The sequence below is a fragment of the Neoarius graeffei genome, chromosome 2, assembly GCF_027579695.1.
Source record: "Neoarius graeffei isolate fNeoGra1 chromosome 2, fNeoGra1.pri, whole genome shotgun sequence".
NCBI classification, from domain to species: domain Eukaryota; kingdom Metazoa; phylum Chordata; class Actinopteri; order Siluriformes; family Ariidae; genus Neoarius; species Neoarius graeffei.
Window position 1 is genome coordinate 125,958,877 of NC_083570.1, and position 16,200 is coordinate 125,975,076.

Genomic DNA, 16,200 nt, shown 5'->3' on the forward strand with positions numbered 1-16,200 from the left:
CTATAATTTAGATATAATTATGGATTATTTGAAATTATCTTTTTTTGACCGTTAAATACCATACAGGAGCCACACTGAATAATTAAACAATTAATCAGTGGAGGATATATATTCAAAATTAATAATTTAAAAATGTATATATATAATTTTAATTTTCTGGTTTTCAATTTCTCAAAATAAATTAATGATTGATGGAGTCCAATTGATGGAGCAGAACTCAAGGGCTGAGAGATGAAGATGAATAGAAACTTTATTTGTATCCATTCATCTGTGAGTCAGTAGAGGTGTGGAGGTTTTCATAAGATATATTATCTTGTCATTTGATAACTAGATTTCAGTGTATAATAATCAGTGATTTACAGTATTAATCAGTCAATTTTATCAGTTGTTTTTATTTGTAGCATTGTTATTATTTGTTTCTCTTGTCCAAACTAGCGATATCTCAAGTCATAAATTTTATGATGATGTTAGTTTTTGTGATATTTGTTGCTGAACTGCAGAGTGCTGATCTGTGTATATATAATGGTTAGTGTTTCTGGATCTCATAGTATACTTATTTTGTTCTTAAAATTTTATGTTCATAATTTCTACTCTGTTGGAATATATTGCTTCTGAACTTCAGCAGAATAATTGGTGAATTATGGTATCAGTCAGTCTGTTTTAGTATATTTTTGAACTTTTGCCTCAGTATATCAAGTATTGATTACTTTTGATTCATAGATATTATGCATATGTTGTGAATTTGGAAACAAATGCCATAAAGATTGGGTTACAAATAGTTTTGTGGGGGGGGGTTTCTCAAATATTTCTTCGGACAACTCAACTTCACATTCGGACAAGTAAATTTCCTTTCAACTTGCCCGACAGGACAAGCGGTTTCAAAAGTTAACGTAGAGCCCTGGCATTTTAGACGAGAGTGTGGAAGAGGAAAGCTATTGCACTAAACTATAAACCTTAAATTGACTTTATTGCTATTTCAGTGCAGTGCACATTTTCAGAAGCAAAACGTTTTATATATTTATTTCAATTTGATTTGCCTGTTTTTGAGTCCATTGCTGGTAATTTGGACCGAGTTACTGTCTTTTGTCAGTATTGTTTTCAGGTACAAAATCAAAATATAAGTTGTGATAATCTTGAGAAGGCTCTTTTTAATTTTAGGGGGGGGGTCATTATTTATGGGGGAGGGGGGCTATGAATTTATGGGGGGGTCATGAAAAAGTGACACTACTTTGTACGGAGATGAGATTATTGCCTCCTACAATGATGTGGCTTGGGGATATTCTGCAAAAATGTTCAGCCTCGCTGCGCTCGGCAACATGTACCCCTAAAGTCTACTTTTCTAGCCAAAAATCAATGACATAGTGTATTATGAACTGTATGAAATGTGGTGGCCTGAATGCGGGTACCGAGCACATTTGGGCCACCACATTTTCCATTTGGGCCAGTAACTTTTCAATTCCACTGGCCCAATGGGCCACCAGTGGTAAATGCTTAATGTCTAGGCCTGAACACTATTAAAAGTAATTTCAGGAATAGATCTCTTGTGTGATGTGTAATTCACCCTCTCATTGAAATATGGCGGAAATGTTTCGGCGCGCGCTTTGCACATCACGGACCTCGGTGATTTTAAAATGCTGCTCCGGCCCTGATCATCTCTGCCCCTTTTTCCCTGAGCAGCAGGGTTTGAAACTCCAGCTATGTGCCGCAACATAGTGCGCTCGTCAGTCGTCAGCAACTTTGTTGCTTCGTTCATTAACCGCAGGTTACCGTATCACTGATTTTATCTGAGACATTAACGAACGTTCTAAACAATTCTAACATGTCAGAATGTTTATGCAGGTGCTCATGGGAGTTGTAGGCGTGTAATATTACACTGCAATGCGTTTATTATATCAGATGCCTTCAGAGAAAACTACAATTAAAATATATCGTCATACCGCAGAATAAACCACCCGCCAAAGTGGCTAGTGGGACTAAAGTCATTACCCGCAAAAGCCCAATTTTACCCGCATTTGGCGGGTGGGCGGGTGCTAATGTAAAGCCCTGGTTCTGAATAATAAAGTTAATTTTCCACACTCATTGTAGGAGCCAAACTTTAATTTAAACTTGCTTTGGTTTAGAGATTCATATTTTTTGCTTTCGATTTACTGGCACGTAGCTTGGAACTTTTATTTTGACGGAGCCTTAGGTCACCTGTTCAGGTAGAAGATGGTGCCCTCCGTGTGCTCAGTCGAGTCTCAGTTAGACAATGGAAGATGCTGGAGACCAGTAGTTGTGGGGTTTTATTTATTTATTAATTTATTTAAACCGCTTCAAAGCTATGCTTGAACAATTAGACTTAAAGGAGAACTGAAGTCATTTTTAAACTTGCTTTATTTCTTAACATGTTATTCAGTTACATTTTCGGTTTTAGTAACCTTATATCGTGACTCGTATTGGCAACTAATTGCAATTAAATATTATACTTATCGGCCTATTCGGTTTTTGTAGGCCGTGATGTGGTTCGTTTTAGATAAACAAAGCAAACATTTAAAACGAAACAACTCTTTATTCCTTTCAGAAAACTGAAAGACGGGTTCTCGGTATGGCCATGGGTGCGTTCATTCCCCAGAAGAACCGCCTCCTTCCATTCTGCCATCAACTGATCGTGTTCAAATAATGCTGTGGAGAAATCACTGAACTTGATTTTATCCAGTCTACGGCTGTGACGTGACCCTCGTGATTACTGATAGACTGTCTCAGTGTCACCTGCGAATAAACAATCACGTTTTAGAAAAGAAATGAAAAAAAACATCCACTTTCAAAGCCGCTTCATAGTAACGAGTAACGAGGACCCTGATAGAAATGTAGTGGAGTAAAAAGTACGATATTTGTCTTTCAAATGTAGTGAAGTTAGTCATAAGTTTCCAAAAAAATACTTAAGTAAAGTACCGATACTCAAAAAGTGGACTTCAGTACAGAACTCAAGTAAATGTACTTCATTACTGTCCACCTCTGGAGATAAGCGCGTAACAACTAAACAGCATCCAAAGTGTTTTGACTTTGTTAGACCACTACACTCATCATCTTTAAAGTCAGTATTAAATCTGTTGATGAAGTGTGTGTCATTGTGTCTCTGCAGGTTGGTGCGGTGTGGTGTCTCAGATGAAGGCTGTGCTGCTCTGAGTTCAGCTCTGAGATCAAACCCCTCACACCTGAGAGACCTGAATCTGTCCTGGAATAATCTGGGAGACTCAGGAGTGAAGCGTCTCTGTGCTGGACTGGAGAATCCTCACTGTAAACTGGAGACACTGGGGTAAGATCATCTCTCTGAGAGTCACATGACCTGCTCCTCAGTAAGACCCATTCTCTAATAGTGAGACTGAAGCAGAGGTTTTAGCTTCATCATCAGTGTCCTGAGGAGGAAGATTGTTTCTGTTCACTGCACACTGATGATTTGTCACAGAGTCTTTGGGTCAGATGGACGTATGTGAGAAGCTGCAGCACAAAACGGGACTTGATCCGACTGCGATGTGTCTGAACTCACTGTGAAATTTACTACAACACTGTAACGAATCCCACAAACTGCACCTGAGACTCAAACTAACTGCCCTCTGTGTGAGCAGCAGTGACATGGTGGAAATGACCTCGGGAATATAAAATTTGAAAACTAAAATGAGACGTTAATGCCAAAGAATTGATTAAAAGCCAATTTTTTTAAAATAAAAAAAAAATTAAAGAAAAATTAAATGGAGCCGTCCATAGTAACCGTCTTTCTGTCGATTTTTGAATAATTCAAATAATGTAATATAGTAATAAATATAGCCACTAGCAGCGATCATCGGGATCCAAGCAATAAGGGGCCATGTGAGACCACACCCGATTTTAAATTTCTTACTTAAGAGGTTCTTAAAGCAAGACGGCCTTTCGATTTCATAAAATCGGTGAAATTTAGTTGCGTCTGAAATGTGGTGATTGTGATATCTGTTTATTTCTGTAATATCTCACAAAATATCAGGCCATTCTGGGACTGGGAAGTTATTTAATTTGAGGGGATTAAAGCAAATAATGTGCATGAAATCGCTCGCTTGGCGCAGTCAAGCAGACAGAGGAAGTCCGTGTGCGCATGCGCAGGTTTACCTTCTTCTTCTTTTGGGTTTTACGGCAGCTGGCATCCACAGTGTTGCATTACTGCCATCTACAGGTTTCCCTTTGAGCGTGCACTGACAGTTCCATCATTCTGTCTCTAAACGAACAGCTGATCACACCGAGGTGCTCGCTGAGTGCCCATATTTATTAGTTTGGTCCTGCGTTTCCTTTCCTTCGTATATAACATAACGTCTTTTTCTTCTTGCTTTCCGTTACTGTAGTCGGTCTTTCACGTTTCATTCGCACACTCACGCCCTCCATTTTTCTCTCCTGTTTCAAATTTGTATCCCACAATGCCTTGCGTGAATGGGGAAAGCCCACCATGTGAAGGTATCTTGAATTGGGTCATGGTGAAGCAGGAAAAAATAGCGGAGAATTTAGGGCCATGTGGCTAAAGGCACTCTACCTTTAAGATATTACAATATTTCAGTTTTAGCGCCCCCTGTGGACAAAATGCGATGGTTAATAATGAAAATCGAGACGACTGCAGTCAGTACTCTCTCTCTGAAACGATCAAACATTTAGATTCTACCAGCAGATTGCGCTCCATCCAAAAGCTGAAATATGCAGGCATCACAGAGCCATGTAATCGGCACAGTGGTGTAGTGGTTAGCACGGTCGCCTCACAGCAAGAAGGTCGTGGGTTCGAGCCCCGTGGCTGGCGAGGGCTTTTCTGTGTGGAGTTTGCATGTTCTCCCCGTGTCTGCGTGGGTTTCCTCCGGGTGCTCCGGTTTCCCCCACAGTCCAAAGACATGCAGTAGGTTAATATGGGACGGCCTTGAGCGAGGCACCGAACTCCCAACTGCTCCCCGGGTGCTGTTAGCATGGTGTGATGAATAAAGTTGTTTTCTTTCTTAATTTACCCATAATTTTTTTTTCCTGTGTGTGTGTGTGCGCGCGTGCGTGCGTGCGTGCTCGCTGATTTGTTCACTTGTGTGCATGTGTTCGCTGCTTCAGATGGGTGTTAAATGCAGAGGAGAAATTTCGCTGTGTAACTTCTATAAGTTTATCTGTAGATGTTTACTGAATTGGGCTCACAATCACTCGTGTACACTTGTGCCGCTCGTCAAACACAAATCTTAAACATGGCCACATAAACAAATCCACAGTTAGGATTACGCCATGTGAAAGGCCCCGATAAACCAAGTTTGGTGCCTGTGTGAGTTACAGTTTTCTGTCCACTTACTTTTAGGAGATTATTATTATTATTATTATTATTATTATTATAAGAAAACCAACAGGGTTCCTACAGTTTTGCTCCATGGGCCCCTAGTAATATAGTAATAAAAGGATAAAGTAGTAAATATTCTCTCAGGACGTCTCCGTCTCGCTGCTCTGAACAGGGTTGCCAGATCTACGTTACAGAAGCAGCTCAGTGGATCAGCAGGATTAAACCCATGCAGTTTTCCTCAGTAGTGCTTTCACTAAAATCATCTCCTATTCCACATTTAGTCATAAATACAGACTGTCTGTGAGTAAACCCACTGACTCCGTTCCATTCATACAGTAACCCAGAGCTAAAGTGGAGAACAGGATCAATAGGTGTGTGTGAGAGGAGATCACAGGGCACAACCACTACGCTCTGTTTTATTCTACAGATATGATTAACATCAGGTTCACAAACATCACCAATCCATGGGAAAAAACACACACACACACACACACACACACACACACACACACACAGAACTGTAAAGAAGAAGAATTCTTTTCTGAAATTAAAACTCTACCTGAAATAGCAATTCCTTGCAACAAATATTGCCACGTGAGGTTGATGAGGTTCCCGACACACAATCCAGTTAAGCACTCACAGAAAGTTCAATGAAATGAGATGGTGGTTTATTCCATTAAGACAATTCCGGTTTACTTTACGGTTGCGAACAAAGGATCAAAAAGGGAAACTAAAGTAAAGCTCTGTTAGTTTAGTCGGTTATTCCAATGCATTCGGCTTATTGCGGTCGGAAAACTATTCCGTCTCGTCATCTACCTTACCCCTGATTCAAAGGACTAATTAAAGCTCGCAGTTACGCGCCACACCGGCACGTCAAGGGGAGTGGCTACATACCACATGACAGGTAAGGCAATCAGGTAAGTATCTAACATAATTCTAACATAATTCCTTTTCCAGGTTACCAAACTAAATCATATAGAAACAACAAATACTAAGTCATACAGCAACCTAAATATGGCTCCTACACTACCATACATTGAAAAATGCACCAATTTGAACATAACAGGTGATTTAAAAATCTATATTTCACTACTTGTGTTTGCAGAAACATTTTTGAAGCCTTTGACATGACCTGGTTTTCTGCGTTCATTAATAATAAAACATGGTCTAATCTTCATCCAAGTCAGAAGAGTCGACAAACCCATTCTGTCTAAAGAAAACACACTCGCACTTGTTCTTGTCAGTCCTGAATAAACCATTTAAACATCCACACTCTGGGTTTTAAAGTGTGTGACCCTCTCTGATAACGACTTCTCCAAAAGCTAATGAGAGTCCGACCCTGTTCTATAAAATACACACACAGTCTGATTACTGACCGTCTGATCTTCTCAGGAAAGAGCTGTTCATGTGAACTCTGATTAAAGAGAGATTTTGTAGAGATGTGTGAAGCAGGAAAACGTGACTAAAACAGCGTTTGTAAAGAGCGAGTGTGTGTGACTCGGTCCACAGGAAGATAAATTGTCTCCAAACAGAGCAGATTCAGTGCTGTTGCTCCTCTGCCTAAGATCGAGGCATCCTGCAAAAATCACTCCAAGAGCACAGCATGGAATACTGAAGGAGGAGAAAGAGAAAGCAAAGGAGAGCAGAACAGCTGCAGAAATCTCTAGAACTCACTAAAGTCTCTGTTCATGTGTCCACTGGAAGAAACAACACTGAACAATAAAACTGTTCTAAATTACAGAGAAAGTCTGTTTAACAAAACCAATGAAAATCATTTCCATCCAACACTAATCAGGTATTCTTCTACAGACTGAACGATTATGGAGCGATATTCTCTCTCTCACACACACACACACACACACACACACACCTCGAATTTAAAGACACGAAGTGAATCTTGATGATCATAAACTGAGACAGTGAAGTGTGTGTCATTGTGTCTCTGCAGGTTGGGGTGTTGTGGTGTCTCAGATGAAGGCTGTGCTGCTCTCGCTTCAGCTCTGAGATCAAACCCCTCACACCTGAGAGACCTGAGTCTGTCTGGGAATAAAATCGGAGACTCAGGAAAGAATCTGCTCTCTGCTCTTAAGGATGATAAACATTACAAACTACAGACACTGTGGTGAGTAATGACTTTTTCAGTTCAGTGTTGGGGAAGAAGAAAAATCTTTTAACCTCGTTATCATTTTTGTTTAATTTCAGTAAAGATCACATGACCAGGCCATGAAATGAAACCAGTTTTAGAAATTTTCACTGTGTTCTATTTAATCAGATGTGGGTTTTTTTTCCTTCTCACAATTACCTTTTACGGAGCCGTAGAGGGGACATGGTGAATAAAAAAATAAAGCGTGGGAACGAGATATTAATGCGCGCACACGAGTTATAACCCGTGCGCACGCTTTGCGTTAAGGCGTGCGCTCGGGTAGTTAAAAGTGAGGGGATGAATTACAAACCATTCCCTTGCTTTCATTAAGGCGTGCGCTCGAGTTATAAAGGCATGCGCACGGGTTATTAAAAAGTGAGGGAACGTCTTAAAACGCGTTCCCTCGGTTTATATCCAAGGCGTAGGGATGATATCCTATGTCGTTCCCTCAACTCCTGATGAAAAATCAAAAGACTAATTACCATTCGGTTTATTGAGGTGCACAGCAGTACACACATAGTTGCAACTGCGCAGACTGCACAGGTTGCGAGCTCGAGCTTGGTTGCTATGGTTACCCACAAGTTTGACAGGCATACCGGGGACAGCTCCTCCTAGTTCAGGACCCCAACACGGCATGATGAAGGGTGCCAAAAGGCAGAAAACGATTGCATCGTTTTTTCAACAAAAAAAAAAACGACTGTAAGTAAACTGTGCCTTACTTTATCATATCACCTTGCAATTTTTTGATAGTCTGTTGAAAGTAATGTCGTAGTGAAAGTAAAATCATACGGAGTAGAGAAGCCTTTCTGGTAGCCTCCTTCTTTCGGTGGTAGCCTGTAGATACAGTGCTCAGAAGGCAGTTTTAATGTTTAATCTGGCGTTCCCTGCCATAATTTCAGCGAGCATATTGTTTCATAAGGAAACTTTGCGAAGAGTTGTTGACTGACTGCCGCTGACGCAACACACAGGCAGAGTTAGAAAGTCAGGATGCACTGGTTTACACTTTACACACACACACGTAGCCCAGCCTCTCACTATGTTTAACAGTTGGAACTTAGCGGTTTTAAAACTAGTTTTGCAATTTCTGTGCGTGATGATAATGTGTAAACTCTGGATTTCCATAGGCTATGTTAAAATGTTATCATTGTCCTGGCCTGCAGGTAGTTCCTGGTGATGGCAGTGAGGGAGGTGAAATAACATGTATACACACTACCGTTCAAAAGTTTGGGGTCACCCAGACAATTTTGTGTTTTCCATGAAAAGTCACACTTTTATTTACCACCATAAGTTGTAAAATGAATAGAAAATATAGTCGAGACATTTTTCTGGCCATTTTGAGCATTTAATCGACCCCACAAATGTGATGCTCCAGAAACTCAATCTGCTCAAAGGAAGGTCAGTTTTATAGCTTCTCTAAAGAGCTCAACTGTTTTCAGCTGTGCTAACATGATTGTACAAGGGTTTTCTAATCATCCATTAGCCTTCTGAGGCAATGAGCAAACACATTGTACCATTAGAACACTGGAGTGAGAGTTGCTGGAAATGGGCCTCTATACACCTATGGAGATATTGCACCAAAAACCACACATTTGCAGCTAGAATAGTCATTTACCACATTAGCAATGTATAGAGTGGATTTCTGATTAGTTTAAAGTGATCATTGAAAAGAACAGTGCTTTTCTTTCAAAAATAACGACATTTCAAAGTGACCCCAAACTTTTGAATGGTAGTACACACACATATATATATATATATACACACACACACACACACAAAATGGAATCATTTGCTGACAGCTCAGTCCCCCCCAGTTCAAAAATCCTATCTGCGCACCTGCTTGTGACACCCTGCTGTCTCTGACTTCATCCTGCTGCTTTTGTCTGAATAAGATGATCTCGGCTTTTCCCTGTTTCTGATCAGCAGCACACTTTCTTCTCAACTCTCCTCAAAACTCAGTAAAATGATCCTCTTTAATGCCACACGGCCACAAATATGTGATTTAAGGAGCCACTTGACTCACTCTGACACTCCTTCCTGCTCTCCACCTCCACACCGTGTCTTCTGTCCTTCCTGTAAACTTCACCTCGGCTTCTTCTTAAAGTCTGCACTTAAATCTACATGTAGAACAAGAGATCAAACCCACCGCAGTGGGAGTTACTGTTTAAAAAGCTCCAAAGCCTGGGATTGGATAAGAGCAGTGATGTGATGGGAAACGTCTGCTCACTTTCCTGTTAGATCTTGTGGAAGTTCTCGTTTGTTGGAGCTAAATGTCAGAACACAGATCTTATAGAAGACTGAATAAATGTTGGATTAAATTATAAACAGGAGATGATAATAATGTTTCTCTTGGAGCAGAGATGATTACATGCTGGTGGTCATGAAGTACCGCAGTCCAGTGTGTGGGGATTAATCCAGATGTTTTTCTGTTCTTTTCAGGATTTGATGAACATCTGTGTGTGTATGATGAAGACTCTCGTGTTCCTGCAGTTCCATGTTGGAAATGAGCACTTTATTAGGAACAACTTGTGACCTGCATGAAACTGCTTACAGTACTCTGCACAATTTATCAGTCAGATCCATTCCAAAGAAATAAAAATAGTGTTTTTATTTTTATTGTATAAAACTAGTTTGTGTATTTAAATTTCTGCAACAGTTCAATAAATTTATATCTCGTATCAAAATATATATACGAACTTATTTGCGTGCTGTACATTATTCCTTGATGTTTCAGGTGTAATGGTGTGCACGCACACACACATATATATACTGAAAGAAATCAGTATGGCTCAGTCGGCTAAGGCGCCATACCATAAATCCGGGGACCCGGGTTTGATTCTGTCCCGAGGTCATTTCCTGATCCCTCCCCGTCTCTCTCCCGCTCATTTCCTGTCTCTACACTGTCCTATCCAATAAAGGTGAAAAAAGCCCAAAAAAAATCTTTAAAAAAAAAAACCCATTCATTCAGTCTTATCTGCAGTCCAGTGGGATAATGTGAGGGCTTTGTGTGAAGTAGTGTAACTGCAGTGTGTGTGATGGCTTTAGTATTTGATTCCTCTTCTATAGGGCTGGAGGACTCGAGTCCAGTCTTGGGATTACAGATTTTATTTGTAATAACTCCACCCCACCCCTCGGTGTAGAAAGGGGACATTATTAAACAGCACCTAATTATTTATTTTAAAATAATAATAATCAGAATTCAGGGATCTACAAATGGAATGTGAGTCCGTGTGAAATGAAGTCGGGGTTTAATTATGCATGACTCAGTCTGCAGCCCTGCCCCAGTAAACAGTTTAAACAAAAACAAAACATCAAGTCATGAATTAAATTAAATCTCATGCGTCAAACTCAAGGTCTGTGAGCCAAATATGGCTTGCTGCCTCATTTCATTCAGCCCCATGAACCTAAAGCAAAGAATAATGTTGAAAGAGCCTGCAGTTCTCTCCTCCTCTACATTTCACACTGTCTCGAATTCTCACTGTAGCCCAGAGACCGTGACTGTACAGCACGGACACATCTCTGTGCTGAAACTCTGCTGAAAACCAACGTCCATGTGCTGTGTTTGATGGAAGTCATACTGGCGTCTAAAACAATTCAGAAACCCATCAGATGTGGGCAGTGGCGTAAATAGGAATTACTCTGTGTGTGCAGGATCTTTGCAAAATAAAATCATGATCGCACGATCATTTAAGGCACAATCTCCCATCAAACAATCTCACTGCACGAGGAACAAAATTTAAACACAACATATTGGAGAGAGTGTGCAATTCTTCATTATACAAATATTATATTTTATCGGCAAAGTATGATTGTAAAAGATGCCCACTGAACATTTTGACTGCGTCCCCAGTCAAGACTGGCTAAATCCAGCCCAGATCCACACAAGCTTGCTTTCTTGAAAGATGATGATAAAAGGCTTAATAATATCCATCCATTATCTATAGCACTTCTCCATCAGGGTCGTGGGGGAAGCTGGATCCAATCCCAGCTGACTTCGAGCAAGAGGAGGGGTTCACCCTGGACACGCCACCAATCTATCACAGGACTGGCTTCATAATATATCGATAACTAAAGGGGCATCCACTATTAAAAGTAATTGATTTGAACTTGTTCCAATGGAAAGACATGAACCAGAAATGTTCTGGTAAATATTAATGAGAAATTAATGTTGAATAATTGACATTTAAGACACAATATGACCAAATATTTTGTTGAACATATTTTGTTTTGGTGGCAGCACGGTGGTGTAGTGGTTAGTGCTGTTGCCTCACAGCAAGAAGGTCCGGGTTCGAGCCCCGTGGCCGGCGAGGGCCTTTCTGTGTGGAGTTTGCATGTTCTCCCCGTGTCCGCGTGGGTTTCCTCCAGGTGCTCCGGTTTCCCCCACAGTCCAAAGACATGCAGGTTAGGTTAACTGGTGACTCTAAATTGACCGTAGGTGTGAATGAGAGTGTGAATGGTTGTCTGTGTCTATGTGTCAGCCCTGTGATGACCTGGCGACTTGTCCAGGGTGAACCCCGCCTTTCACCTGTAGTCAGCTGGGATAGGCTCCAGCTTGCCTGCGACCCTGTAGAACAGGATTCAGTCTGAGTCCTGTTCAGACTGATTTCATTCTATAGGTTATGAAAGTGTGCGCACCAAAGGCACCTTGTTTCCACTCGTACCCCTCTTCACCAACAGGTAACAGGTTCCATTCTAGTTCACGCACCAAGTTCTGGAGAACATGCAAACTCCACCCAGAAAGACCTCAATCAGCCGTGAGGTTCGAACCCAGAACCTTCTTCCAGTGAGATGACAGTGATAACCACAGCACCACTGTGACTCACTCTGCTGGAGCTCCTTTTAGTAACTCATTCACAATGGCACACATCATGGGACTCACGATTATTAAAAGTCCAAGTTTAACATTTAAGCACATTTTATTTTTCAGGTTGAAACAAACTCAGTCCCACATTCTCATTCATTTGCATGCCTGTGGAGGAGCAGTCGAGTTGAGTTCGTATCGAAGCTGAAATGCACCTCGATATCAAAATAATACCACATACGACGTGAACAAAGACCTGCTTTAAATCAATAAATGTTGTATCTGGTCCCTCTTCACCACGACGGTCCAGTACAATGCCCGCATTACTGCTGACGCCACCCCAATCCGCCCGTCCATCTCACGCTCCATTTCACCATCACTCGTGAACAAGACCCCGAGATACTTGAACTCCTTCACTGCTTCATTGCTGCCCCAAGTGAAGGAGTTATGATCCTTTGACAGTAAATTAAGAACACTATCAAGCTGCATTTTGTCCTGTTCGCTATGGGTGGAGTTTGACATTTAACCCCCTCCCATGCTCAAATATCAAGCTCCGCCCATGGAGCCACACCTTCTGCAAATCACACGCTCATGACAGTGCAGTGAAAAGAGGAAACAAAACCACGGAGAGCAATCATTTGTTCAGACTCAGGTTCATCACATTAATGTAAATATTAGTAAGTCGGAAGCTAAAGTTGTAATTAAGGGCCGAATCAATGTGTGTGTGGCAAAATAAATGGAACAAAAACTAAAGGAAGATCTCTTAAAAATAATCCATGACTGTGGTGTGCAGGATCAGGAGGATGAAATAGGAAAGAGGAAAGGGTTATGAGAAGAAGAAGGAATGATCAGACTTGTGTCAACATTTCCAATCTTTATTTGATGGGAAAAGACAATAATGGAAAGTGTGAATACTGTGGAGATGCAGAAACGGTTGCCCGTGTTTTATTGTTCTGCCAGAAGTATGATTCAGAGAGAAAAAAAGTGTTAAAGAATGTGCTCTGAGAGATTAGAGAACAAAACATGAGTGATATTGTAAGACAGTGGTCAGGTGACACGTGTTGGAAACTTGTAGAGTATTTAGGATCAACAAGACTAATGAACAGAATGAGAAGCAGTAGGATTAGTGATTAGTTCTCTCTCTGAGTATTAATGTGAGAGATGGTAGGGCTGTAGTCCACACTCCAGATCAGAGGGGGCGGTAGTGCACCGCTAAACTCTTCACCAACCCACAAAGAAGAAAGGGGGCGTGGAGGCCCAGCACCAATGAGAAAATCAGAAATGAAGGTGTGTATGAAGCTGATCATGTGACTCAAACTGAGAACTGGCAGTCAACATGTTCCACAGCCTCAGCCGAGGTGGTCAGTAAGATTCAAGAGAGGGATATCGGGGGGATGGTGTGTCGAGCAGACGCATCCCTCTGAGCTCCTCAACAAGGTCCCCGTGTAAAATTTATTTGAAGCGTATTACTCCACTTGACCGTGCCTTTTAACCAAAACTCAGCCCGAAAATAAAGAAAAATATTAACACGAAACCCTAGGCAGTAAAAAGTCTCCCGTTTAAAAGCAAGGAAAAGTTGAGTGAGCATGACTGTGCTACACCCAGGGAAACAGCTAGCAACAACAAATGGGATAGAGAGACAACGCCAACAGATACTCCTGAAAAACACACATGGACAAGAAAACGGAAGGCATATCTCCAGAAGAAGAAACAAACGCATCAACTGAAACTATATTGAAAGCTATCGAGTTACTGCAAAAATGTGTCGACGACCGCATGGAGGAAATTAATAAGCAGATGCAACAACATAGCTCCATGCGAGCCGCTATATCTAAAACGGTACAGTTCAACTCAGAAGAGCTAAAAGAATGCAAGACGAAAATAAAACACTTGGAAACACAAATGGAAACACTTAGAAAGGAAAATGATGACATGAAGGGATGTGTATTGAACCGAGAAAGATACAAAAGAAGATGGTGCCTTCGCATTAAAGGAAAAAGCCAACCAGAACGTCAGAGCAGAGGTGCTGGAGCTCCTGGGTAAAATTGTGCCTGACTTGGCGGTGAAGATGGATGATGCGGTCGATGTTGTCCACAGAGTAGGTCGAGCGATGGAAACCAGGCATCGACAAATCGTTATTCTATTTGCGAGGTGGGCAGTGAGGGATGACATCTGGAAGCGAACGAGAACTTCCCCAGTCTGCACAGAAGAAGGGATCCGCTTTGCTGAAGACCTGACCCAAGAAGACTGGCGGTCCAGACAGGCACTGTGGCCAGAAATTGAGCAGGCTAGAAAGGAAGGCAAGACTGCGGGCTTTAGGGGCCCATTTGGCCCCTTCATTGAAGGCAAGCGCATTATGGAAGAGACCTCAGGTTTGGGCTGATCTTTAACTTTGAAATGTAAACATCGTGGAACAGTTCTGAAAATGGGACTTCTACCTCAAGGTTTTCCACTCCACCTCCCTCAACTTCTCAAAGAAGTTTCTTTTATGTGTTCTGTGTTCCAGTTAAAAACTGATAGTTCTTTTATTTCTTTGAATACAAGGGGACTTAAAGACTCAGTTAAGCGCAAAGCTGTTTTTCTGTTCTGCAAAGCGCAACAAGCACACTGTACTTTTCTGCAGGAAACTCATCTCATCTCATTATCTGTAGCCGCTTTATCCTTCTACAGGGTCGCAGGCAAGCTGGAGCCTATCCCAGCTGACTACGGGCGAAAGGCGGGGTTCACCCTGGACAAGTCGCCAGGTCATCACAGGGCTGACACATAGACACAGACAACCATTCACACTCACATTCACACCTACGGTCAATTTAGAGTCACCAGTTAACCTAGCCTGCATGTCCTTGGACTGTGGGGGAAACCGGAGCACCCGGAGGAAACCCACGCGGACACGGGGAGAACATGCAAACTCTGCACAGAAAGGCCCTCGCCGGCCCCGGGGCTCGAACCCAGGACCTTCTTGCTGTGAGGCGACAGCGCTAACCACTACACCACCGTGCCGCCCTGCAGGAAACTCATTCTGATAAATCTGATGTCAAGTTTTGGTGACAACAATGGGGAGATAAAATCCTCTTTAGTCATGGGACAAATCGTTCAGCTGGAGTCGCCGTGTGTTTAAACAGATGTCCTGGTAAGATTCTGTGAGACGAGGCAGATGAAAATGGACATTGGGTTGCCTGTGTTATGGAAATTGACAATGTTCTTATTGTTTTGATTAATGGTTATGGTAATAATAATGATGATTAAAAAAAGAACCTTGTTGCATCAGTTATCAAAGAACTACATGCAAATTTCCCCACGGATAATATAGTGGTTGGAGGTGATTTCAACTTCACTCCTGATGAGTGCATGGATAGATGGCCTTCACGACTATCACAACAATATAGGAATCCAATTATAGGGAATTCATGAGTGATGACAAATTGATAGATATCTGGAGAACTTTAAACAAAGAGGTTAAACAGTTTACTTGGTACAAACCTAATGGTCAAATCAAATCACGTATTGATTATTGGTTGGTATCAAACTCAATTTTAAAACGTGCCACAGAAACAACAATTTCTAATAGAACTTTAAGTGATCATTGTATCATTAATTTGAAGCTGACAAACAAAAACAGAAGCAATAAATTCAAAAAGTATTGGAAATTTCATTCACAGTTGCTAAAGAATGAGGAGTATTGTCATCATATTAATCAACTAATTCTGGATATTAAAAATGACAGTTCGATCAACACATCAATACTGAAGTGGGAATATCTAAAATTCAGTATAAGAAAACTTTCAATAGCTTTTGGGGAAAAATTGAATCAGAAAAGGAGAGCAGAAGAAGCAAATCTGATCAAAGAACTCATGACACGCTACACTAAACTAAATTGGAGTGAAGACGATCGAGAAAAAGTAAACAGCTTGCAGTCCAGACTGGATGAGATGTATTTAAATAAAGCAAAAGGAGCATATG

General features: G+C 41.3%; 1 protein-coding gene across 3 annotated transcripts in view; it reads left to right on the plus strand.

Annotated features, from left to right (window-relative positions):
• LOC132882261 (NACHT, LRR and PYD domains-containing protein 12-like) overlaps positions 1-16,200 on the plus strand; it is a 292,932-nt gene that overhangs the window by 48,408 nt on the left and 228,324 nt on the right. For 2 of the 3 annotated variants that reach the window (XM_060915538.1, XM_060915539.1), the window contains exon 9: positions 3,122-3,295. In XM_060915538.1, coding sequence (XP_060771521.1) covers positions 3,122-3,295 — 174 coding nt within the window. Of the gene's footprint in view, positions 1-3,121; positions 3,296-7,247; positions 7,422-9,878; positions 10,124-16,200 lie in introns of those variants that run through there. The other variant, XM_060915540.1, reaches the window with a different exon arrangement.